Source organism: Pelobates fuscus, chromosome 4, assembly GCF_036172605.1.
Source record: "Pelobates fuscus isolate aPelFus1 chromosome 4, aPelFus1.pri, whole genome shotgun sequence".
Lineage (NCBI taxonomy): Eukaryota > Metazoa > Chordata > Amphibia > Anura > Pelobatidae > Pelobates > Pelobates fuscus.
Window position 1 is genome coordinate 384,725,074 of NC_086320.1, and position 27,794 is coordinate 384,752,867.

Genomic DNA, 27,794 nt, shown 5'->3' on the forward strand with positions numbered 1-27,794 from the left:
ACAGTCCAGCACCTAGTAGCTGTATGCAAGATGTTAGCAGAAACAGCATACATGAAGAGACACAACCAAGTTCCTGGGATTGTGTACCGAAACATCTGTACAGAATAAGGATTGGACCTGCCAGATGGGAGATACCACAAAGGGTAGTTGAGAATGACAGGGCTAATATCCCGTAGGACTTCAAGATCCAGACAGACAAGCAAGTGCTGGCCAATCAACCCGACATCAGCTGACTCAGAATTTCTTCTGGCCAGGTATCTCCAAAGATATTAGACAATATTGTCAAACGTGTGATACCTGCCAGAGAGTAGGGAAGCGAGGGGACCGCTATAAAGCGAAACTCCATCCCTTCCCAATAAGTCAAGAACCATTTAGTAGCGTTCTTAAACGTCATTCCACTTCCAGGTATGACGTTTTCGGTCGGCGATTTTATCAAACTTTATTCATATAACACAATCCTAACCTGTGTATGGAACACATTTGTGTTCCAAAGTTGTTCTTATGATCAGTCAATGACCTTATTAATGAAAATAAAATATTTTTAATGCTCTAAATGTTTTAAGTTCTGCTAGCATATATGCATTGATATGTTTACATACTGGTATATACTAATGCTATTTTATCATATTCTTGCATTCTATATTATTCAAAACAATATTTTAAGTAATTGGGATATTTAAAGTAGTACATACACATTTGATAAAAATCACATTTGTGGGCACATGCTTTGAATAGTGTGGGTTTTCCATGCTTTGGCACATACAATAAAATATTCTAAAATAAACATCAAAAACAAGATGAATTCCTAAAATTTAAAGGATAAAAGCAGAAAATAAATAAATTGAAACCAAGTGGTAAAATGATTAGAGGTATCCAAGATAAAACTCCTATTTAAAAAACAATATTAATTCATAAAATGGCATAATTCAAAATCATTGTTTAACCCATGCGGTGTCATAGTATTAAAATTGAAGATGAATTTCATTTCTTCCATCCCTATTTTTTTAAATATAATCTCCTCCTTTGATGGCACTGAAAAACATTCCTTCAGGGTTTTGATTATGAACTGTTTTAAAATGGTTTGAGACACTATGTGTCTCTACTCCATTTTTTATATTTCTTGTATGTTCTGCCACCCTTGTGTTAAAACTACGGATTGTTCGGCCTACGTATAGGAGGTTACACGGACATTTTAAAATATAAATTACTCCTTTGGAGTGGCAGGTTAAGTGGTCTTTTATTTGGATTTTTTTTATTTAAAATAGGTTCCATATCTACTATATGCCGTTTTTTGCTTTTAGTGTTCCTGCATGCCAGGCATTGCCCGCATCCATAGAAATCTTTGCTCATGTTAAAAAAATAGTTGGCTAATGTTGTTTCTTTGTTACTACTTTGTACTAAAGTGTTTTTAAGATTTCTGGCTCCTCTATAAATTATTTTAGGTTTTTCCGGCAAAATACTTTTAAGGACGGGGTCATCTTGTAAAATATGCCAATGTTTGTTTATGATTTTGTTTAATTTTCTATTGTTCCCATTAAAACTGCATATAAACGGGATATTGTTGTTGCTCCATTTTAGGCCTTTCTTTTTATCTTTATATACCAAAATATTTTTTCTTGGTATTCTGAGGACATTCTCCAAAGCTGCCTGAAGTTTAGTTTCTTCATATCCTTTTTGTAGAAATTGAGTCTTAATCTTATTTGTTTGTGTTATGTAGTCTTGATCATTTGAGCAGTTTCGTCTAATTCATAGGAATTGGCCCCTAGGGGAATTTGCTAACCAAGGAATGTGATGGCAGCTTTCCATCCTAATGTATCCATTGGCATCTATTTCTTTTAAAATAGTTCTTGGTCGTAATTCTCGTGTCTGTTATATTGATATCTAGATCTAAAATATTGATTCTCACCATACTGATCTGTGCAGTTAAAACAATGTTCCATTCATTAGCGTTCAGATATGTGATAAAAGTATCTAAATCTATGTCGGTGCCTGTCCAGATAAAAAATATGTAATCTATAAAACGGCGATAGCACACCAAGTTCGCCCCCCAGGGGTGCCCCTGGTATACAAATTGTTCCTCCCAATATGCCATAAACAAATTGGCATAGCTAGGGGCGAGCTTGGTGCCCATCGCCGTCCCACTGATCTGTAAATAAAAAAAACCTAATTAAACCAGAAAAAAAATGTTGGTTAAAATTAAATGGATACCTTCTAAAATAAATAATACTTGTTCCTCTTTAAAATTGTGTTTCTTTAAAAAATATTGCACTGCTTCTAATCCTTTCTCATGCGGTATGATGCTATAGAGCGAGGTCACGTCACATGTGACTAAAAAATTGCCCTCTTTCCAAGTGGTCTCCTCTATTGGTTGCAAGATGTGGATAGTGTCTTTCAAGTAAGCAGGATTTCGGGTGACTAAAGGTTGTAATAGATGATCAAGATATTCTGATACTTTTGCTGAAATAGTCTATCCCAGATATGATGGGCCTTCCCGGTGGATTCTCTTTGTTCTTGTGTACCTTTGGGAGATGGAAGTACACTGGTGTTTTGGGGTATGGGGTGGATAGATACTTCGCTTCATTTGTTGTCAGTATTCCTTTTTCCAATCCTTTCTCAATGTAGTCGTGAAACTTCTTTTTAATATTTTCAATCGGATTCTTGGCCAATTTTTGGTATGTATAAGGGTCTGACAGGATTTGTTCTGCTTCTTGTAAATACTTACTTTTTGGGATAACTACTACGCCTCCCCCTTTATCTGCCGGTTTGATTATAATCTCTTTATTTTGTTTTAATTCCTTCACTGCTCTCTTTTCTTTACTCAACATATTTTGGTGATATTTGCTTAATGGTTTAATTTTCTTTATTTCTTTCATTACCATTATTTCAAAGGTTTTTATCTCATCTGAGATGAGGTGTTTAGGGAAGAAATCGGATTTTGTTTTAAGGTTCGAATGTATATATTCTGATATTACTTCGTCGTTTGGGGTGTCTTCCCTATTAGCAAAAAAATATTTTAGACAAAGATGTCTAATAAATTTATTGACAACTATATAAAAATCTAATTTGTTGAGGTCAGAAGTTGGGGCAAATTTCAGACCTTTTTGTAGGACCTAAATCTCTCCCATGGGTAGTTCTTCTCCCGTTAAATTAAAAATTCCATCTAAATTGACCTCTTTCCTCTCGTCTCTTTGTGTCTCTCTTCTTCTTTTTCTGCTTCTTTTTCTTTTGTTACCGACCTCTGTCGTTTGTAAGGAGACTCCCATATTGTGATTTGACGTGTTTGTTTCAGCCTCTCTGTCACTGGGTCTTTCCGAAAAAAAGTTGATAAAGATCCTTGTTTGGATGTACATGGTTGTTCTTCTGTTCTATCTGGGCTGTTTCTCTGTGTCACAAGAGTGTCTGTCTTTAAAGGATCCTATTAGCTCTGTAGTACCGATCCTTGCAGCTTCTCCCGAATTCCCAGCAGAATAATAACGAAGTAGTGATTATAGCTCCCAATTCCCCCAAACAGTCGAGACTTCATGAAGGGGTAAAACGATGTGTTTATTGATGGCCAAACTCAGCCCTTTTATGATGGGCTCCCAGCAAGGGAACTCCCACAGGGGACCTTGTGGGAAAACTGTGACAAAATATACAGAACCATTCAGTTTACAGTACAATTATTAACCCCCCCCCCCCCCCCCCCCAGTAACAGTGCAACCCCTCCTCTCTATCCTGGAAATAATTAACTTAAGTGGTTGGATAGAACCTAATTATCTCCGGGTAGAGAAAAACATGTCCTTTTTATATTTTAACAAAACTGTATTAAAGTTCATAACTTATATTTCGACGAACATAGTCTCCATGTTCCACATACCCCCAGAAAGCTCGGATCTGAGCGCACAATATAGACTAATAGTGCTCAGATCCCACGAACACAGTTCTCAAAATCGTCGAGTAAAGTTTTTAGTTCACCGGTGGTTCGGGAAATTTAATCCGAAGTTCCATAACTGCAGCTACCTGTGGTCGGCCTATCTTGTATAATAGGAAAGTCCCGAACGGTAAAGTGTTCAGAAGTTATTAACCGAAGGAACGGGAACTTGGTACACGTCAGCGGTGTGCAGCTGAATAAGTGTCCGAAAATAGTTCCAGAGTTGTTCGGTTCTTTTAAAACTACACGAAATAGGGGGGCGGAGCCAGCACCCGAGCTCACCGGCCGCACTGTTCAATAGCTCCATGCGGGACAGTGGAATTAACCCACCCGGTGCCGCAATCCACGATCACACCGGGCTCTTAAGCCGACACACGACAACCCCACACTATGGGGAAAAAGAACAAAAAGCAGAAAGCTGATCCGGGCATGGGATCCGGAGATATTGGAGCTTTTCTCCGTGCGGCCTTGCGGCCTGCAAGTTCCAAAATGGCGCCTGAAACTTATACCACACAATCCTCGGACGAGAACAGCTACTATGCAGAGCCTGCAATACCTAACCGAGCACTACAGGTACCTCAGGAACCCATGGACATGGGGGACGCTGCACCAGCCACTAAGGCGGATATTAAAGCCTTGGTGAAGGACATTCAGGCCATGTTCCAAGCGGACATGGCACTGGTGCGAGCAGAGGTGACTACACTCACCAACAAAGTGGCACAAGTGGAGGTAGGCCTGGGGGACACCAAGCTAGCGCAAAGCGCCACGGACGCGGCGCTGTGCTCCCTCCGCAAGCAATATGTGGACCAACAAATCCAACTGGCTGGCATGGAAGACCGGAATAGGGCAAGGAACCTAAGGGTCCGAGGAGTACCAGAGACAATAACCGGCTCTGAATTGCCGCACTATTGGTAAAAATTGGTCATGATAGACTCTTGCTACAGACTCACCAGAGCAGCCTCCACGCCATGCGAAGGAGCCAGCGACGTATTGATCAAGTTTGTGCGGGACTGCTCATGGGGGCTGCGAGGGGCTCCCCCACAGTAGCATTTGAGGGGGCACAACTGGCATTTTACAGGGACTTTTCAAAACACACCATGTTGTGGCGGAAATCCCTCCGTCCAGCCACTCAGTTACTCCAGGAACACGCCATCCCCTACAAGTGGGGCCCACATCGTCTCCAGGCAGAAAAGGCGTGCAAGACACATAAGCTCTCACACGCATCCGACATACCGGCCTTCCTGCAGGCACTTGGCCTCCCAGCACTAACGACACAAGCGACAACTCGTCCATCATGGACTGTGGCGGAGATCACTCCCTTCGTCCCAAGAGGAGAGGTCCACTGCCCCACCGACCTGACAAGACTGCAGCTGAACAGGACTTAGAAACCTTTCATCTGTTGCAACTAACAGGAGAGACACTTGACCCGTTATAAGTCTATTTTCTCCTATGCAGTTCATATTGTTTCCTTTTCCACTTTATGCATGTTAGTTTATAAATTGCGCTCTTCCCATGACCCCACAACAGCGGCTCCATAAGCAACCGAATACTCCTATATGCTAAGCCACCCCTCCCCCCCCCAAAAGCCCATAGAGTGCGCAAGTGAGCTTATAAACCTACCGTCAACTCACTGCAGCACTCACAGCTTGTAACCTGGATAGCCATGCCTGGCTATGACACGCATACCTGTCTTAGGTCCCACGCGCAACACACCCAAACCTAGAGGTGCCTTAGCCCCCGCAGAGAGATATACCCCGACACCAAGAATACAGGCGCTTAAAGCTAGACGGATGCAACCTCCCTTGCCATACTAGTGTCAAAGCGCTATAGAAAGGGCGATAAAGGGTTACCTAGGCCCAACAAATTTAAAACCGGGTAGTCCCCACCCACGTGTCACAATTGTTACAGAGCGATATGGTTTATGTTATGAAATTGAGAGTATAACACGTGATATTGGTTTTTTTTTTGTGATGTACCCACAAAAATAAAGAATATAAAAAACAAAACAAAAACTACATGAAATAGCCATACATACGAATGATTAGATGAAATGCTGTTTCTCTGAGTCTGTTCAAACAGGGATTTCGTTACACTGTCTATCATCCTTCCTCCTTCTTTCTTCTTCATTCCATGTTGGATTTCTTCTTACTTTTCTTTCTGGGAGGTTTGATTGAACGGCTTGTCTGTAACTCTTATTGGACCTTGATGGAGGAAAATAGTTCCTCTTACGGTCTCCCCATTGAGGAGGAGTTGGCTCTCGTCTCGGAAAATATGTTTACATTTAGAGTATTCAAAATATTTTATTTTCATTAATAAGGTCATTGACTGATCATAAGAACAACTTTGGAACGCAAATGCGTTCCATACACCGGTTAGGATTGTGTTATATGAATAAAGTTTGATGAAATCGACGACCGAAAACGTCATACCCGGAAGTGGAATGACGATTAAGAACGCTGAAACGCACGTTGCGTTCCATTAGACTTAACCTAGAAGTGGAAGACACAAGGACTGAAACCGGTGAGCGGGCTATGTAAAAAGCGGAAGAGACAGACAGAACACACGACAGCCAACTGAGGAAGCCTTTTAATAAGGCGAAACACATTTTGGACTACTGTTATTGACTATATAGCCTATCCAGACATTAATCTGGTATTATGTTATTGATTTTATGTTTTGATTTTTCATTTGGATTAATAAAGTAGCATTTTGAAAGAAATCTCTTTAACCTGGCATCTTTATAATTTGGAGCCGGTCAAGAGGGAGAAGGAAAGCACTGATCACTTTGGCAAAGAAGGATTTGGACATCCTCAAAAGGTCCAAGGGCGCATACTATCTGAGTCATATGTGGGTATGACTCTAGGCTTGTGAGTTACATCGCTTTTTTATTTTATTATTCAAACCTTTTAAAACAGTATTGCATTATTTTTTGTATAATTCTGTCTTGCAAAATATCTGCTGAATTACTACCTAGAAGCTCCACCTTTTATATGTATGTATACCTACCTGTACTTTGTATGCTGAATCCTGACTACCAGTGGAGATACCGTGGATTACACTACTACTCCGCTACAATTTACAGTGATGGCAGTGGTGGGATGGTGTCCTCGAGGAGAAGCAGCTCGGAGACACCGGTAACGTGTGGAGTATATTGAGGGCAACGCTAGTATCCGTACAGCGCCCCTGGCTACAGCAGGATGGAATCGGCTAGATTACGCACAGCGTTCTATGACGAGTAGGAGGATGCGGCCGCGGACTACAGGGATGCAGACAGAAAGGAAGTCTTGTATGAGGCCATGGAAGATGCCCAGCGGCGGCGAGGTGAGAGTCTCCCCAGTGATGAGCAGCGGCTACAGAAGCGTGTGGCAATGCGGATGTATCTATTAGGAGAGCAGCCCCTGGATTAGTGGGTGACAAGACTAGAGACCTGGGTATGGCAAGAGATCTGGCTAGAGAGTGCATACCAGGCCCTCTGGTGGCATACCGTTCGATATACCCCCTGGATGGCCGAGCACGACTTACCCGAGGGGGCCCGGGTTTATTATGGGATGCCCGGGTTTATTATGGGATGCCTTGGAGGAGGACATTGATCTCGGCAACATGGAGGAGTCTAGGTTTTGGGATATCTACGTCAGCCGTATGTTTGGGCTGACGAACGCGAGGTGAGCAACGACATGACCCACCTAGTAACAAGGGAGTGTCACGTCTAAACATTTGTTATGAAGGAACACAACTGCAGATTTCGTATAGTTTGAATATTTATTATAAAAAGTAAAAAGGTAATGACTTTAATTCCAATTTACAGGTACTGTTGTTTTAAGTAATAAACGATAACTGAAGTCCACAATTATAAGCACTGTAGCTTTAAGTAGTAAATGATAACTGAAGTCCACAATTACAGGCACTGTAGCTTTAAGTAGTAAATGATAACTGAAGTCCACAATTACAGGCACTGTAGCTTTAAGTAGTAAATGATAACTGAAGTCCACAATTACAGGCACTGTAGCTTTAAGTAGTAAATGATAACTGAAGTCCACAATTACAGGCACTGTAGCTTTAAGTAGTAAATGATAACTGAAGTCCACAATTACAGGCACTGTAGCTTTAAGTAGTAAATGATAACTGAAGTCCACAATTACAGGCACTGTAGCTTTAAGGAGTAAACGATAGTAAATTGCAGACACTGAATCAATAAAGAGTCTCTTAGTAGAATCAACGGTTTAGGTGATAAGCAGTCACAATAGCTGTTCCATAGACTTTAACCGAAGCAAGACAGATGCAGCTAACTGAGATAAAGTATGAGTTGAAGTTAGCTGTAACGGTTTTGTATTATCGAAGGATTTTGGAGACAGGAAATAACAGCTTGAGATGCAATGCTTATCACAGAGGTTTTACTTAGCTTCCGGCACATAGAACACTGGTTCCCGAGATCTCCTCAGAGGCGTTTATCCTGGATGGAGAGTGTTAAGCTTTTAGTTATGGATTAGGAGAGGTGAAGGGAACTTGCAGAGTCTTTCAGTCCGGTCTGGTAACAGAGGTTTTCACAACGAAGTTGTAGCCGGTTCGTGAGTACGGAACGTAGTTCAATAATCCAGCCTTGATCAGCTGGTGCAGTCAGATTAAATAGGCAGACCGTGTCATACAGGGGTGTGGCTAGGCTCCGTGGAACCAGGAAGTAAGAGGATACCATAGTTAAGGCATTACAGGGAGTGGGATCTGGAGCAGTACTACCAGCACCTGCTCAGCTTCGTGCAGCCCCAACCTACCCGACAAGCAGAACCAGACCTCATCGACTGGTTCTGGGATGACCTCCAGATGGCAGGTGGAGATGGGACCGAGGTCTCTCCACCAGCCCTACAGAGATGCTGGGCAGCCGACCCAGATCCCCAGCTAAAGCCGGAGCTACCGGGAGAGGAGACGGTCGGTCTCTCTCCCCAGCGGCAGTGCATCTCACAGAGAGAGGAGACAACCGGGTGAGTTACAGGGAGAGGAGATTGTTGGTCCCTCCTCCCAGCAGCAGCAGGCGGTTAAGTCCCAAGCAGCGTCACCAGGAGTCGAGATGGTCTGACTCCCCAGCAGCAGCTTACCTATCAGGGAGAGGAGACAACCGGTCTCTCTCCCCAGCGGCAGCCAACCTACCAGGGAGAGGAGATGGTCGGTCCCTCGTCCCTGCAGCAACCAGCATCACTGGGAGCGGAGATGGCCGCCACCACTACCCAGCCCCAAGCAGCATTACAGGGAGAAGAGACAACCAGTCTCTCTCCACAGTAGCAGCCAGCCTCCCAGGGAGAAGAGATTCTCGGTCCCTCGTCCCTGCAGCAACCAGCATCACTGGGAGTGGAGATGGTGGCTCCCACTACCCAGCACCAAGCAGCGTTACAGGGAGCCGAAGGTATCGTCCTTCCTCCCCAGCAGCAGTGCATCTCACAGGGAGAGGAGACAACTGGTCTCTCTCCCCAGCAGCAGCTTACCCTACATAGGGAAGACCTTATTCTCCCAGACGGTGCAAATGGGACCGTGGTCTCTGCACTCGACCTACAGGGATGCTGGACAGCCTGTTCAGATCCCCAGCTACCCTCGCAGGACTACCAGGAGGAGGAGGTGAGCAATGTCTCCCCTCCCCAGCCAAGGTTTATCCAGGCTACCCCAGCAGAAGTGCTGGCATCAGGGCAGAGCGCAGCTGGCCTCTGCCCTCCAAGTCCCCCCAGCGTATTGCCCAGTTCAACTGGAGGAATCACCAGGTGCAGTAACTGCGTAATGTGGGTGGGCTACTCTTGTACTGGTTTATTGTGGGTGGGTCGTCGCCCGACTGACTCAGGCACTGACCGACAGAAGGTCAGGTACCTGGTCAGTCTACCCCCTAAAGGGGAGATGTGACAAACTGCCTTTTGTCACTGGCTTTTTATGTGACCAACTGCCCTTTGCCCCTGGCTTTTGGGGGAGCCTGATTGCTAGCCTCCTGCCTATGACTATGGCCCTGGAGTGTATGGCCCTTTAAAAAAATGATTTGGGCATATTGGATTGTAACACTTTTTCTGCCCCTTTAATTCCATGAGAAAATGTGCCTCTTCCCCTCCCCCTTTTCTTGTCTATTGTTTCTTCAGCAGGGCGTTGTCCCAGGGACACTGCCAGACCAGTTTAATCTCTCATCAGCCCTTGCTAAACTTTAACCCCATGGCGATTTTATTCTGTTCGTGGGATTTGAGCGCTGTTCGGATATATTGAGCGCTCAGATTGAAACTATCTGGGGATAGGTTGAATGTGGGAGTTCTGTTCAATATAATAGGAATTATGTATTTTTACTGTTGTTGTAAATGGAGATATTCCCTGTACCTGTAGATAATTAAGTTACCACACCCACTTAAGCCAATTATCACCAGGATAGAGGAGAAGATAGACCGGCTGCACAGCCTAAATCTGTGGAACTGTTTTGGTTAGGAAAGCCATGCCTGCAGTCGTTTAAGTAGGACTTCCACCTAACTTTTGCACCACTGCACCAATTTGTATGATTTTGACATATGTTTGTATACTGCTTATGCTGGTTCAGAATATGTGATTTTTAAGTGAATTGTATGTATAGTTTGTGTATAGAAGTTATCAATATTGTATAAAACTGTATATTTTCCTGCCTTTGATAATTAAGTTAGCCCATTGTGTTCAGTAATTATATCACAGGCAGAGGGGAGGGTTTGTGTGCCTTGGCTGGGAGTGTCTGACTGTACTGTAATGTTTTGATTGGCTATTGTAACTGCATGTCCTGTGTACCTCAAGGTCCACATGGGTGGTAACCTTGTGGAAAGACCTGCATATAAGAAAGCCCTTTGGTGCTCATTAAACAGATCATCTTGTACCTTCATGAAGTTTCGGCTCATGTTTGGGGGATTGGAGAACTACACTCTGGGTATTGCTATAATCACTATACTGCCCAGGATATAATCACCAAGCTCTGCTAAGAGCTTGTTCCTGTTCCTGCTCTCTGGAATTCGGAGAGGGCGACCTACTGGAAGCTCGACCCTGGTCCTGGGTCCAGAGTGGGTAGAGACGGCAAGACCCCAACCAAGCTGCGGCGGTTCGTGGGGTCTGCAGTGGTTATGGTGTCAGGTGGAGTGCTTGGAGCCCTCGGAAAGCACTACGAGCATCCGTCAGCAGAAGGTACCCGATCGGGGTGCTAGCGGTTCCGTTACAAGCACAATTTTTTTTTTTTAAAAGAAACATCAACATCTAGGCTAGAATAACGCACAACTGTAGAAAATGGTAAAAGGATGTTATACCGCATATTAGGGATGTGCATGGGCAAAAAAATGTGGTTTGGTTCGGCATTCCGAAATGCGGCACTACGACAATTTGGGTCTTCGGCAATTCGGGACTTCGGTTCAGTCTCTGAAAAGGCAGGGTTTACATTAAAAAGTGTGCAGGGACAGGCTATAGACACCAGAACAACTACATTACTAAGCTGTAGTGGTTCTGGTGACAATAGTGTCCCTTTAAGAATTTTATTTTTGACATTGAAAAACCTAGCTCCTAGATTCCAAGCAAATTTCTCAAACCCTGCTATTATCTCTATCAGGAGATGCTGATTGGCCAGAGCTGTATTTGGCTTGTGCTGGCTCTGCCACTGATCTGCCTACTTGTAAGTCTCAGCCAATCCTATGAGGAAGCATTGTGATTGGCTCAGACCACCACTTCTGATGATGACAGCAGACAGCAGGCAGAGGCAGCAGCTGCAGACCGGAATACAAGTAAGATTTTACTGGGGTGAAGCAGGGGGGGCTATATGGTGGTTTTAACACTTTAGGGTCAGGAATACATGTTTGTGTTCCTGACCATATAGTATTCCTTTAATGTTAAAGGACCACTATAGTGCCAGGAAAACAAACTTGTTTTTCTGGCACTATAGTGTTAATAGGTCCCCCCCACCCTCATGGCCCCCCTCCCGCCGGGCTATAGGGAGAGGAAGGGGTTAAATCACTTGCCTTTCTCCAGCACCAGGCTCCCTCGGCGCTGGGGACTCTCCTTCTCCTTCGGACGTCATCGGCTAAATGCGCCGCGCATTCAGTCAGTCCATAGGAAAGCATTCTCAATGCTTTCCTATGGACGCTGGCGTTTTCTCACTGTGAAAATCACACTGAGAAGCGTGGAAGCGCCTCTAGTGGCTGTCAATGAGACAGCCACTAGAGGCTGGATTAATCCATATGTAAACATAGCAGTTTGTCTGAAACTGCTATGTTTACAGCAGGCAGGGTTAACCCTAGATGGACCTGGCACCCAGACCACTTCAGTGAGCTGAAGTGGTCTGGGTGCCTATAGTGGTCCTTTAACTTTTTGTAAAGTAATCCTTTGACAGCATGTAGTGGTTAAATTCTTAATTACTTGTAATTTGAATTTAGCGTCAAAATGGCTAATTTATTTAACTCATTAAAAGGAATATGTCTATATGGTTTATTCTAGGGATCGACCGATATTGATTTTTTTAGAGCCGATACCGATAATCGGTGAACTTTCAGGCCGATAACTTACCAATACTGATAGTCTGTACATTTACCATTAAAAAAAAAAAAAAAATTCTACACAAATCTACTGTTAACTGAACATGTTTATAATTTTTTTTTTTTGCTAATCTTTTTTTTTATTAAGGTAAATGCACATAATATACATACCAATATTTTATGTTTTCAAGAATATATGTGTGTAGTGGATGCAGTGAGAGTATTTGATTAGTGAATGCAATGTGTAGTGTGTGTATAGTGGATGCAGTGTGTTTGTGTAGTGTGTGTATATAATGAATGCAGTGTGTTTTCTGTAGTGTGTGTGTGTATAGTGAATGCAGTGTGTGTTTGTGCAGTGAGTGTTTATGTAGTGTGTGTGTATATAATGAATGCAGTGTGTTTTCTGTAGTGTGTGTATAGTGAATGCAGTGTGTGTTTGTGCCGTGAGTGTTTGTGTAGGTATGTTAAGTGTGTAAAATGGGGGGGCATTTTTATTTTTTTAACTTAAAAAAAGATATAATATTTTTTTTTTAATTATGTTTTAGTCCCCTCTCCCTGCTTCTTACCTGGGCAGGGAGGGGGCATATGGCATTTCCTTTTGGTCCAGTGGCATGGACTGTGCAGAGTGGGCCCAGCACACTCTTACCTACCTTCCCAGCAGCTCCCCTGTCTAACTCTCGCGGCCTGTGTGCCTCCATGGGTTACCATGGCAATGCTCTGACGGCCACAGGACCCGCGAGAGTTAGACACAGGAGCTGTTGGGAAGGTAAGTAAGAGTGTGCTGGGCCCCCCAGCACCCTAATGGCAGCCCTGGTCTGCATCGGTATCTTTATTGGCCAATACTGATATTGCTGAAAATACAGAATATCGGCCAGACCGGTCGATCCCTAGCTTATTCCCCATATATGGAATCGTCTACATATTGTGGAGGTAGTAGGGCCATATAGACATATTTGGTGGCAGAGTTAAAGCCATGTGTAAAGTCTGGCTCCCACCAACGTGAAAAGTCACCAGCCACCACTGTACCCCCTATAACCAAAAAAAATGGAAAGCCTTAAAGGGACACTATAGTCACCAGAACAACTACAGCTTATTGAATTTGTTCTGGTGAGTAGAATCATTCCCTTCAGGTTTGTTTCAGAGAAAATGCAGTGTTTACATTACAGCCTAGTGATACCTTCACTGGCCACTCCTCAGCTGGCTGTTAGAGATCCTTCCTGGGTCATGGCTGCCTAAAATGCATCCAAACATTCAGTATCTCCTCCCTCTGCATGCAGACACTGAACTTTCCTCATAGAGATTAATTGATTAAATGTATCTCTATGAGGAGATGCTGATTGGCCAGGGCTGTGTTTGAATCATGCTGGCTCTGCCCCTGATCTGCCTCCTTGTCAGTCTCAGCCAATCCTATGGGGAAGCACTGTGATTGGATCAGCCTACCACTTCTGATGATGTCAGCAGACTGCTTTTTTTTTTTTTTTGAGGCAAGCAGGATGCAGATCTATAGCTTCAGGGTTGAATACAGTAAGATTTTGCTATATTTATGGAGGCATGAGGGGCCCAGGGGGGCTGGATGGTGGTGTTAACACTATAGGGTCAGGAATACATGTTTGTGTTCCTGACCCTATAGTGATCCTTTAATAACAAATTCTGTTATCCCCATATAAATGGGTGAGACCCACAGATGTTCGATGGAAAGTTTGGAGCTCCGATCTCCAAGAGGAGGCAGTGTTCGTTGTGTATCTGTCTTTACCATCACTTACATTTTATCAGACAGGGCATACTAAGCATGAAGCTTTACCAATATGACAATGCTTACCTAGCAGACTTTTACATTTGGTTTCAAACGAACTGCGATTTATCTGAATTCTGGGCAATTGGCTGGTAGTCCAAATTCTGTAATTCCAAATCATGGAAGTATCACGAAACTAACAATGGACAAGCCGGTTTGTTTAAATTGTAATAGGAGTTTTGTCCATGACACCAAAACCAGATGATTTATGGCTATGGGACAGATCAAATGAGAAGTGACCAATGGAGAGAAAAAAATAAGGAACAGTAAAAATATCCGTTTTGTATATGAAATAAATACATTATATATAGAGAGCGTTTTTAATGCTCTTCCTCTTTTTCCCTCTATTGGTTACTTTTTCTAAAAGTAAAGTTAACCAGATTGTGGGAAAAAACACCTAACAGTGTGCTGTAAAATCTATACATAATATTTATATTTTGCAGTACACTGATTTGTCAATTTTCACACCCTTTTGGTTCATCTGAATATTTTTGTCCAAAATGATCGCATGGAAAACATTTGCCCAAATCGTCACATCAATAAATTTTGGACCACCCAAACTACATTTTTTTTATTTTTTTGACAAATTGATTTGATCGAATCAAACTTTATTCACAGTGCCCAAGTCTATTACCCAGAGAAAAGAACAGCAGTACAATACCGGCCGCTGTGCATGGCTATCCTCCAATGGTGAATGGGAAAATAGGGATTGGCTGGAATCTATAAACCACAAAAAAAAGCCCATACACTTACTAGATAATATTTATATTTATTTTTACACTTATTACAAACTACTTATTTAATGCATTACTTACATAATGCATTAACAATTGTGGTAAAACCCAACTTATAATATCACTTCTTTAAGAAATCCCTGGTGTCAAGTTAATTTCTATTAAGAGGGGTACACAATCACTGACTTTTAGTAAATGCATGTATTAGGAAGTTATGCTTTTGTAGTGTCTTCTTCCAAATGTGAGCATGGATTCACCAAAATACAAAGAATGTAGTCTTGGATTGTCCTTCTAAAACCCATCTTCGTTATCGCTTTGCTCCATCTCGTTGTCTGATGAGGAGATTAGAGGTGGTGGAGTATAGTGAGGGAAGTTTTCCAGATTAGCTTTCAGAAAATAAATATGCTCTATCCCTTCCACAACTTCTAAAGAACACTGTGTGTCTACAAAGCCACGAGGAGACTTAAAGACACGCTCTGCAAAAATACTTGAAGGTGGGCAAGTCAGATACATTATGGCAAGCTTGGTCAGAGCTGGCCACAGCCACTTTCTCTTTTCCCAGTAGCCCAACGGGTCCTCCTTGGCTCCAATTGTCTTGTTATCCTGGAGATATTTTTCCACCATGACACATGCTGAGTGGCTCTCAGTTGACAAGGACGCTCCAGTACTCTCAGAAGCCATAAGCCCAACACTCTCTAAATGCTCTATCAGTGATTTATCTTTCTGAATTAAAGGAGGTTCTGCCATACTTCCCCAAGTTGACACAGTGTTAATATTTTCTTCTAGGTTGTAATGCTTTTCCATTAGAAGCTCAGAGTCGCAATCAGAATCCCTTTTAAAAGGAACAGCAGCTCTTTTGGAATACCGAGAGGGCGGGTAAAATGAGGCAGAAGATATCATGACTTCTTTTACTTTCTTTACAAGCACCTGCTTCCAGTGGTCAATATCTGACCCCGGTGGGAGTATGGCCTCTATCCGTCCTTTAAACCTTGGATCTAGCAAGGTGGATAAAACATATTCTTCCATTTGGAACATTTCATTTACACCATAGTCTCTGGAAAGTTTTAAAGCAAAACTATCTGCCAGGACAACACCATTAGCATCGCCTTTGCCCTCAAAATGTCCTCTGATCTGTCTAAGGAATATGTGAAGATACCGAACTTCTGGGAGGACCTGACTAAGAGAACAATCACTTGCGTTAACCTCTCGTGTTGCCATCTCAAAGGGTTGCAAAAGATACACCAAGGAGCCCATAAGATTCCAGTGGCTAGAAGTAAGGAAGAGGTCACCTGATTCTAACTTGTATGTTGCCAAATACTCCTGGACAGCTCTTTGTTGCTCTAGAAGTCTCTGTAGCATGTAGAATGTAGATGTCCAATGAGGAACAGTCTCCAGTTTCAATGAGTGTTTGGGCAAGCTATACTGATACTGAAGCTCACTCAGGATCTTGTCTGCTCGGGAAGAGTGAATAAAATGGCTGCAAAGTTTCCTGGCTGCAACCAGCATGCTGCTTATAAAGTGGTTATTCTGCAGAAAATCCATAACGAGTATACTGAGGGAATGAGTAAAGCTAGGTATATAGCTATAGTTAGCACCTTTAATGGCGTGGACAAGATTGAAGTCCCCACTGCAGATGAAGAAACCAGGTTTCAGGGCACTGGGAGAAAGCCAAAGGTTAACCTGATGAATGAGTTCTTGTTGGATTTTGCTTTCATTGAATTGTTTGGGAAATCGTTTGACACAGAGCACAGCGTACTTCCTTGTACTGGATGACTGAGTCTCTGAGGTGAACATGACCCAATGTGCTGTTAGAGCCAAAAAATTCATAGGGAGGTCAGTGTTCCACATGTGTGCAGTTATGTGGACCTGCGCACATTCGGACCTCTTTAATTCACCAGCCACCTGCTCACACACAGCTTCATACAACTGGGGCACAGCCCTACCCGAGAAAAACGATTTCTTCGGCAAAGAGTAAAGAGGATCTGCTCTTTGCATAAACATCAAGAATGCTTTGGAGTTGATGAATGAATATGGAAGCGCTAGGCCACACATCAACTCTGTAATGTTCTTGTTCCATGACTGGGCTTTTGGGTGATTTGGGGCATATTTTCCATTAGCACTGACATCCTTTGTCATGGCAGGAATGTGCTGATATTGTACTGAGGATAATGTACCCACGGCACAGTCTCTACTTATCTCACTCCTTCTTTTTACTAATCCATTATCGTACTCCAAGGGCATGGCTGTGGCCAAACTAGTGGACACTTCAGAATATTCAGAGAAACCTGATGAACTTAAATGACCAAAAGGTACCTGTTGATGAGTAAAAACTGAATCCAGCTGTTCCTCTGCTTCTTCCTCTTCCTCATCTTCCACCTCAATTATATTATTGCTTTTTGACTTGTTCAGCTTGCCTTTTGCCCATTCTAACGTGTGCTTTCCTTCGAGGTGCCGCATTAATGCTGATGTTCCAAAATGTCCACCTTGTTTTCCACGGCTGACACTTAACTGGCAAAGAGTACAGATTGCTCTGCAAATGTTTGTGCGGTCAATGTAGAAAAACTGCCACACAGCAGAGGTAGATTTCCTTTTCTTGGTGCCTGCAGGTACTGATGAGTTTCCGGAATAACCCGAAGATGATGTACTGGGGAGCTGTATATTTACCATTCCTATGGATTGCTTACCAGTGACTCTCATATCAAGTGTGGAACCCCGAAATTGATTCATTCTCATATTGTCCTCCCTGGCGAGAAGCCTCAGCCTCTTTATTTCAATCTCCTCATCAATCTCCACTCCATTTATTCCCCCCCCAACTTTATCGTCATCTTCTCCCTCATCACTGGAATCAATGATCTCATATGTTCTGCATGTCATTCTGCTATTTTCAGAGGTTTCTTGGGAGCTGTACAAGGTAGCATGTTCATTGAATGTCTTTTCATAGGGTTCATCCTTTTCTTCTTCCTCCTCAAAAGGTTCCTCTTCTTCTTCTTCATCTCCTCTCTGGTGTCTCATTGATTCTCGTTGCGCCCATTCCATAGGGTGTTTGTTTTCCAAATGGCGTTTAAGGGCCGTTGTCCCAAAGTTCCCACCTAATTTCCCTCGGCTGACACTCATTCTGCAAATACCACATATTGCTCGGCAAATGTTATTAGCATCACGATAAAAAAACTGCCACACTTCTGATGTGGACTTTCTCTTCCTCATGGGTCGGAATGGGAAATGGCTGAGACTGTGAGCATCAGGTAATGGTCTTATAAAATCTTTATCAACAGTTTCACCCTTCCCAAAATCTGGAATATTCACAGTTTTTTTGGGATATGAGACAAGGCTTCTTGCGCTGGCTCCTGGTTGAGTAAAGGAACAAGCTTCATTCTTCCCATCTTCATCGTCACTAGATTCCAGCTTTATCTCAATCTCTGGGACGGTTTCACTTGGTCCTGCTGGGGTTTGCACAGTCTTTACATCATGGACACTCTGTGAAGGTTTGGAATACTGATCATCAGCATCGGCCAACTCAGTCTGACCAGTATGTTTCCTGGGAAAAACGGAATGTAACGAAGAATCACAAGCCATAGATGGGTCTTCTGTTTCGTATGACATGATAGAAAGCCTGGAACAATGTATTCTCTATATACATTGATGTTTCACAAGCAAGTGTCTCTGACTCGATTTTCACTCTGTTTTTCAAGCAAACATGCCTTTTCTACGTGTTTGATTGAAAAATGGTTAAAGGAATTGCTTTGCAAAGAGTGAATGGTTTACTTTGTTCCACAGTCCACGATTAAGTTTCCCAGTGGGCGGTAATAGTTAGCGGTAAAAGTGTTGAAATCACTAGGTGAGAACATTTGTCGGGTCATTCTGCGTGTATTAACGTGATTGGCTAATGATGCCAATGGATATTTAGGCTTCTTGAGGTCAAAAGGGTTACAGTAGATTCATGGCGACTTATAATGTGATTAGTTAATGGCTGCACACTGAGATGTGTTTATGTAGCATTCCACGGAACCCTGGAAAATAAATCGAAATTAAACACAGAATCTGCATGTTCATATCATTTAAATTACACAAATTATTGTTAGAATTTTATAGACTTTATTCCCTGAACTCAGAATTCGAGTGAACTGGCCCCAAATGATGAAAATCTAGACCAGAATAGCCATGCTGTCACTGTGTCTGAATTTAGGAATGCAGCTATTTCTGCCTAAAATTTGCCATTTGGCTTTCAATTCAGAGTTCAGTAAATAAGCCCCAAAGACTATTTCACATTTTCGGTCACAATAACCTAAAAATCTGTAAGTTAGTTTTTTTTTCGGTTTGGCTATTTTGGCTTAAAACTTGCAGTTCCCTTGTCAGTCCTCCCAGAGTCACGCATATTCATTTCAGTAAAAGGGAACGCTAAACTGATTGTAGTGAGTATGGTGCTCTCAAACGCCATGGCGTTTTCCATTACGTCATTTTCAAGCAGTGTGACAAATAAAATAGACCTCCTCTGCAGCTGCTTGTATAATACAGAGGTTTTAGCATTAACCGTTTGAAGACATCTAATCTTACCAATAACAGCCGCAGGTGCAGAGTTAACCTGTCCCTGGGGCTCTCAGACTATACCTGCATCCAGGGCTGGGCAGCTCTGTGCAAACAATACACATTACCTGAGCAGCGGCAGAGAGGCTGACCTTTGGATGCTGCGCCAGCCAGGAAATGTTAGGGAACAACGCCCATACATTATAGAACCACAATCACTGCAAACTCCTAGTGGATTTGGCTACATTGCCATGTACAATGTTACAATGTTTAATAGCTCGCTGCCTCTCTGATAAGAATGAATGTCTAACAGTTACAAACTAAGATCACTAAATAACATATGCCCTTAGAAAATATATCCATCTAATTGGTAGCAAGGAGCAGAGATTTATTTTTAATTTCAGTGAGATAGCGAAAAAGGGAGACCTTTAAAAATGTATTCATTGTACGCGATCATAGAGCTGTCATAGCCGTGTCTACTTTACCCACAGCCTCTATACTATATTCATTTAATATTGTTTTATATTTGTGTAGTGTATTCCACACTCTGCATGTATATACCATGAGTGCATGCCCCAGATTATATGAAACATGTTCTAATAAAGGGACAATCTAGGTACCACGTCACGCGGTGTAGTGGTTATGGTTGCAGTTTTCGCTGGCGCAGTTCCAAAGTAACACCTGCGGTCCAGCCTACTTTTCTAATATATCTAAAGATGAAGACTCCCTTCTGCAATACATATCTCAATATTGCGCCTATTTGGATGGAATGTAAAGAGTCAGCTGACATTCCTCGGCCAATGAATTCCACCGAAACATGGCATTAATGATGTCACTGATTACGGTGAATTAGGAACTTCTTTCCTCCTTAGTGATATTTGTAGAGGGAGGCAGACAGTGGGGGTTTGGGGGGAAGACAGTGGGCGTTTGGGGGCCAGACCGTGGGCGGCTGGGGGGGCAAACAGTGGGCGGCTGGGGGGCAAACAGTGGGCGGCAGACAGTGGGGGTTGGGGGGCAGACAGTGGGCGGCTGGGGGGCAGGCAGTGGGCGGCTGGGAGGCAGACAGTGGGCGGCAGGCAGTGGGCGGCTGGGGGGCAGGCAGTGGGTGGCTGGGGGCAGGCGCTCGGTGTTAAACCATTCAAAGCCGGTTTGGTTTCTTTCCGTAGGCCAGCGCCAAGTGTTACTGGCACCATAACCACTAAAGCTGAGTGCAATGGTTACGGTGCCGGCAGATTCCTATGATCCCCATGGTGGTTATTGCTGGGATTCCTGTGATCCCCATGGTGGTTATTGCTGGGATTCCTGTGATCCCCATGCTGTTTCTTGCTGGGATTCCTATGATCCCCATGGTGGTTATTGCTTGGATTCCTGTGATCCCCATGGTGGTTATTGCTGGGATTCCTATGATCCCCATGCTGTTTCTTGCTGGTATTCCTATGATCCCCATAGTGGTTATTGCTGGGATTCCTATGATCCCCATGGTGGTTATTGCTGGGATTCCTGTGATCCCCATGGTGGTTATTGCTGGGATTCCTGTGATCCCCATGGTGGTTATTGCTGGGATTCCTGTGATCCCCATGCTGTTTCTTGCTGGCATTCCTATGATCCCCATGGTGGTTATTGCTTGGATTCCTGTGATCCCCATGGTGGTTATTGCTGGGATTCCTATGATCCCCATGCTGTTTCTTGCTGGGATTCCTATGATCCCCATAGTGGTTATTGCTGGGATTCCTATGATCCCCATGGTGGTTATTGCTGGGATTCCTGTGATCCCCATGGTGGTTATTGCTGGGATTCCTATGATCCCCATAGTGGTTATTGCTGGGATTCCTGTGATCCCCATGGTGGTTATTGCTGGGATTCCTATGATCCCCATGGTGGTTATTGCTGGGATTCCTATGATCCCCATGGTGATTATATTATGGGATTCCTGTGATCCCCATGGTGGTTATTGCTGGGATTCCTATGATCCCCATGGTGGTTATTGCTGGGATTCCCGTGTTCCCCATGGTGATTATATTATGGGATTCCTGTGATCCCCATGGTGGTTATTGCTGGGATTCCTATGATCCCCATGGTGGTTATATTATGGGATTCCTATGATCCCCATGGTGGTTATATATTGGGATTCCTGTGACCCCCATGGTGATTATATTATGGGATTCCTGTGATCCCCATGGTGGTTATTGCTGGGATTCCTATGATCCCCATGGTGATTATATTATGGGATTCCTGTGATCCCCATGGTGGTTATTGCTGGGATTCCTGTGATCCCCATGGTGGTTATTGCTGGGATTCCTGTGATCCCCATGGTGGTTATTGCTGGGATTCCTATGATCCCCATGGTGGTTATATTATGGGATTCCTATGATCCCCATGGTGGTTATATATTGGGATTCCTGTGATCCCCAAGGTGATTATATTATGGGATTCCTGTGATCCCCATGGTGGTTATTGCTGGGATTCCTGTGATCCCCATGGTGGTTATTGCTGGGATTCCTATGATCCCCATGGTGGTTATTGCTGGGATTCCTGTGATCCCCATGGTGGTTATATTATGGGATTCCTGTGATCCCCATGGTGGTTATATTATGGGATTCCTGTGATCCCCATGGTGGTTATATTATGGGATTCCTTTGATCCCCATGGTGGTTATATTATGGGATTCCTGTGATCCCCATGGTGGTTATATTATGGGATTCCTGTGATCCCCATGGTGGTTATATTATGGGATTCCTGTGATCCCCATGGTGGTTATATTATGGGATTCCTGTGATCCCCATGGTGGTTATATTATGGGATTCCTGTGATCCCCATAGTGGTTATATTATGGGATTCCTGTGATCCCCATGGTGGTTATTGCTGGGATTCATATGATCCCCATGGTGATTATATTATGGGATTCCTGTGATCCCCATAGTGGTTATTGCTGGGATTCCTGTGATCCCCATGGTGGTTATTGCTGGGATTCCTATGATCCACATGGTGGTTATATTATGGGATTCCTGTAATCCCCATGGTGGTTATATTATGGGATTCCTATGATCCCCATGGTGGTTATATATTGGGATTCCTGTGATCCCCATGGTGGTTATATTATGGGATTCCTGTGATCCCCATGGTGGTTATATTATGGGATTCCTGTGATCCCCATGGTGGTTATATTATGGGATTCCTGTGATCCCCATGGTGGTTATATTATGGGATTCCTATGATCCCCATGGTGGTTATATTATGGGATTCCTGTGATCCCCATGGTGGTTATATATTGGGATTCCTGTGATCCCCATGGTGGTTATATTATGGGATTCCTGTGATCCCCATGGTGGTTATATTATGGGATTCCTATGATCCCCATGGTGGTTATATTATGGGATTCCTATGATCCCCATGGTGGTTATATTATGGGATTCCTGTGATCCCCATGGTGGTTATTTTATGGGATTCCTGTGATCCCCATGGTGGTTATATTATGGGATTCCTATGATCCCCATGGTGGTTATATTATGGGATTCCTATGATCCCCATGGTGGTTATATTATGGGATTCCTGTGATCCCCATGGTGGTTATATATTGGGATTCCTGTGATCCCCATGGTGGTTATATTATGGGATTCCTGTGATCCCCATGGTGGTTATATTATGGGATTCCTGTGATCCCCATGGTGGTTATATTATGGGATTCCTATGATCCCCATGGTGGTTATATTATGGGATTCCTATGATCCCCATGGTGGTTATATTATGGGATTCCTATGATCCCCATGGTGGTTATATTATGGGATTCCTGTGATCCCCATGGTGGTTATATTATGGGATTCCTGTGATCCCCATGGTGGTTATATTATGGGATTCCTGTGATCCCCATGGTGGTTATATTATGGGATTCCTATGATCCCCATGGTGGTTATATTATGGGATTCCTGTGATCCCCATGGTGGTTATATTATGGGATTCCTATGATCCCCATGGTGGTTATATTATGGGATTCCTGTGATCCCCATGGTGGTTATATATTGGGATTCCTGTGATCCCCATGGTGGTTATATTATGGAATTCCTATGATCCCCATGGTGGTTATATTATGGGATTCCTGTGATCCCCATGGTGGTTATATTATGGGATTCCTATGATCCCCATGGTGGTTATATTATGGGATTCCTGTGATCCCCATGGTGGTTATATTATGGGATTCCTGTGATCCCCATGGTGGTTATATTATGGGATTCCTATGATCCCCATGGTGGTTATATTATGGGATTCCTGTGATCCCCATGGTGGTTATATTATGGGATTCCTGTGATCCCCATGGTGGTTATATTATGGGATTCCTATGATCCCCATGGTGGTTATATTATGGGATTCCTGTGATCCCCATGGTGGTTATATTATGGGATTCCTGTGATCCCCATGGTGGTTATATTATGGGATTCCTGTGATCCCCATGGTGGTTATATTATGGGATTCCTGTGATCCCCATGGTGGTTATATTATGGGATTCCTGTGATCCCCATAGTGGTTATATTATGGGATTCCTGTGATCCCCATGGTGGTTATATTATGGGATTCCTATGATCCCCATGGTGGTTATATTATGGGATTCCTGTGATCCCCATGGTGGTTATATTATGGGATTCCTGTGATCCCCATGGTGGTTATATTATGGGATTCCTGTGATCCCCATGGTGGTTATATTATGGGATTCCTGTGATCCCCATGGTGGTTATATTATGGGATTCCTGTGATCCCCATGGTGGTTATATTATGGGATTCCTATGATCCCCATGGTGGTTATATTATGGGATTCCTGTGATCCCCATGGTGGTTATATTATGGGATTCCTATGATCCCCATGGTGGTTATATTATGGGATTCCTGTGATCCCCATGGTGGTTATATTATGGGATTCCTGTGATCCCCATGGTGGTTATATTATGGGATTCCTGTGATCCCCATGGTGGTTATATATTGGGATTCCTGTGATTCCCATGGTGGTTATATTATGGGATTCCTGTGATCCCCATGGTGGTTATATTATGGGATTCCTATGATCCCCATGGTGGTTATATTATGGGATTCCTGTGATCCCCATGGTGGTTATATTATGGGATTCCTATGATCCCCATGGTGGTTATATTATGGGATTCCTATGATCCCCATGGTGGTTATATTATGGGATTCCTGTGATCCCCATGGTGGTTATATTATGGGATTCCTGTGATCCCCATGGTGGTTATATTATGGGATTCCTGTGATCCCCATGATGGTTATATATTGGGATTCCTGTGATCCCCATGGTGGTTATATTATGGGATTCCTGTGATCCCCATGGTGGTTATATTATGGGATTCCTGTGATCCCCATGGTGGTTATATTATGGGATTCCTGTGATCCCCATGGTGGTTATATTATGGGATTCCTATGATCCCCATGGTGGTTATATTATGGGATTCCTGTGATCCCCATGGTGGTTATATATTGGGATTCCTGTGATCCCCATGGTGGTTATATTATGGGATTCCTGTGATCCCCATGGTGGTTATATTATGGGATTCCTATGATCCCCATGGTGGTTATATTATGGGATTCCTATGATCCCCATGGTGGTTATATTATGGGATTCCTGTGATCCCCATGGTGGTTATATTATGGGATTCCTATGATCCCCATGGTGGTTATATTATGGGATTCCTGTGATCCCCATGGTGGTTATATTATGGGATTCCTATGATCCCCATGGTGGTTATATTATGGGATTCCTGTGATCCCCATGGTGGTTATATTATGGGATTCCTGTGATCCCCATGGTGGTTATATTATGGGATTCCTGTGATCCCCATGGTGGTTATATTATGGGATTCCTGTGATCCCCATGGTGGTTATATTATGGGATTCCTGTGATCCCCATGGTGGTTATATTATGGGATTCCTGTGATCCCCATGGTGGTTATATTATGGGATTCCTGTGATCCCCATGGTGGTTATATTATGGGATTCCTATGATCCCCATGGTGGTTATATTATGGGATTCCTGTGATCCCCATGGTGGTTATATTATGGGATTCCTATGATCCCCATGGTGGTTATATTATGGGATTCCTGTGATCCCCATGGTGGTTATATTATGGGATTCCTATGATCCCCATGGTGGTTATATTATGGGATTCCTGTGATCCCCATGGTGGTTATATTATGGGATTCCTATGATCCCCATGGTGGTTATATTATGGGATTCCTGTGATCCCCATGGTGGTTATATTATGGGATTCCTGTGATCCCCATGGTGGTTATATTATGGGATTCCTGTGATCCCCATGGTGGTTATATTATGGGATTCCTGTGATCCCCATGGTGGTTATATTATGGGATTCCTATGATCCCCATGGTGGTTATATTATGGGATTCCTGTGATCCCCATGGTGGTTATATTATGGGATTCCTGTGATCCCCATGGTGGTTATATTATGGGATTCCTGTGATCCCCATGGTGGTTATATTATGGGATTCCTATGATCCCCATGGTGGTTATATTATGGGATTCCTGTGATCCCCATGGTGGTTATATTATGGGATTCCTGTGATCCCCATGGTGGTTATATTATGGGATTCCTATGATCCCCATGGTGGTTATATTATGGGATTCCTGTGATCCCCATGGTGGTTATATATTGGGATTCCTGTGATCCCCATGGTGGTTATTGCTGGGATTCCTGTGATCCCCATGGTGGTTATATTATGGGATTCCTATGATCCCCATGGTGGTTATATTATGGGATTCCTGTGATCCCCATGGTGGTTATATTATGGGATTCCTATGATCCCCATGGTGGTTATATTATGGGATTCCTGTGATCCCCATGGTGGTTATATTATGGGATTCCTATGATCCCCATGGTGGTTATATTATGGGATTCCTGTGATCCCCATGGTGGTTATATTATGGGATTCCTATGATCCCCATGGTGGTTATATTATGGGATTCCTGTGATCCCCATGGTGGTTATATTATGGGATTCCTGTGATCCCCATGGTGGTTATATTATGGGATTCCTGTGATCCCCATGGTGGTTATATTATGGGATTCCTGTGATCCCCATGGTGGTTATATTATGGGATTCCTGTGATCCCCATGGTGGTTATATTATGGGATTCCTGTGATCCCCATGGTGGTTATATTATGGGATTCCTGTGATCCCCATGGTGGTTATATTATGGGATTCCTGTGATCCCCATGGTGGTTATATTATGGGATTCCTGTGATCCCCATGGTGGTTATATTATGGGATTCCTGTGATCCCCATGGTGGTTATATTATGGGATTCCTGTGATCCCCATGGTGGTTATATTATGGGATTCCTGTGATCCCCATGGTGGTTATATATTGGGATTCCTGTGATCCCCATGGTGGTTATATTATGGGATTCCTGTGATCCCCATGGTGGTTATATATTGGGATTCCTGTGATCCCCATGGTGGTTATTGCTGGGATTCCTGTGATCCCCATGGTGGTTATATATTGGGTTAATATTACCCCAGGTTCTCACTGTGTCTGGTTACAGGGAGACATGGAATGAGATTATACTGAATGTAGTGTGAGTGGATCACTCAGTGAGTGAGGGCAAGAATGAGTGCACACTCAGGTAAGTGGGAACTAAAAATATTATTACCTGGATGTAAAGCTCAGGACCCTACTCCGCGCATATAGCACCGAGACCCTAGCCACAACCTGTGCCACACTGACTCCACTTTCGGAGACATTTTATTGGAGACCAAACCTTAGAAACACATGAATTGCGGACTCCGACAATATGGCGGCTCAATGGAATATACGGCAGTTCCAGAGACCCAGGAAGTAGTGCTGTTACTGGTGTTTAGAGCTCTAAAAGCTGTTAGATCAGCCCATGTGTGTAGGGGGCGGGAGGGGGGATATTCTGCACAATTCCTGAATATGCTTCTCTCATTAAACTCTTTATTAGAGGGAACTTCGCTAAAACAGGTAATTTCCATAATATGCAATAATTCAGTTATTTTATCAGTATCTGTAGCCTCCCCAGTATGGTGGGTAATGGTACAGTCCACTTCTAACTGCGGAAACGCAATCTGTATCTGAATTCACACATGGCTGGGGGGAGGGGAGAGAGAGAGGGTGGAGGTGCATGGCTGGGTGGGGTTAATTGGGGCAGGAATGGGTTAGTAGGGACTGGATGGGGTGAATTGGGGGCAGGAGTGGGTTAGTAGGGGCTGGGTGGAATTAATAGGGGCAGGCATGGATTAATAGGGGCTGGAGGGGGTTAATAGGGGCAGGCATGGATTAATAGGGGCTGGATGGGGTTAATAGGGGCAGCAATGGG

The 27,794-nt window shown here is 43.5% G+C and overlaps 1 protein-coding gene across 1 annotated transcript; it reads right to left on the bottom strand.

The window, feature by feature from the left end:
* Window positions 1–14,947: 14,947 nt before the first annotated feature.
* On the bottom strand, window positions 14,948–27,169 carry LOC134609246 (zinc finger BED domain-containing protein 6-like). Its single transcript, XM_063452881.1, has 2 exons — window positions 27,111–27,169; window positions 14,948–18,929 (listed from the first exon to the last, which is right to left on the bottom strand). Exon 2 carries the CDS (start codon window positions 18,520–18,522, stop codon window positions 15,214–15,216), a length of 3,309 nt encoding a protein of 1,102 aa, XP_063308951.1. The 5' UTR covers window positions 18,523–18,929; window positions 27,111–27,169; the 3' UTR covers window positions 14,948–15,213.
* Window positions 27,170–27,794: the final 625 nt, after the last annotated feature.

Excerpts from the sequence above, each read along its gene's own strand:
- LOC134609246 (XM_063452881.1), bottom strand. The coding sequence starts at position 18,522 with ATGTCATACGAAACAGAAGACCCATCTATGGCTTGTGATTCTTCGTTA.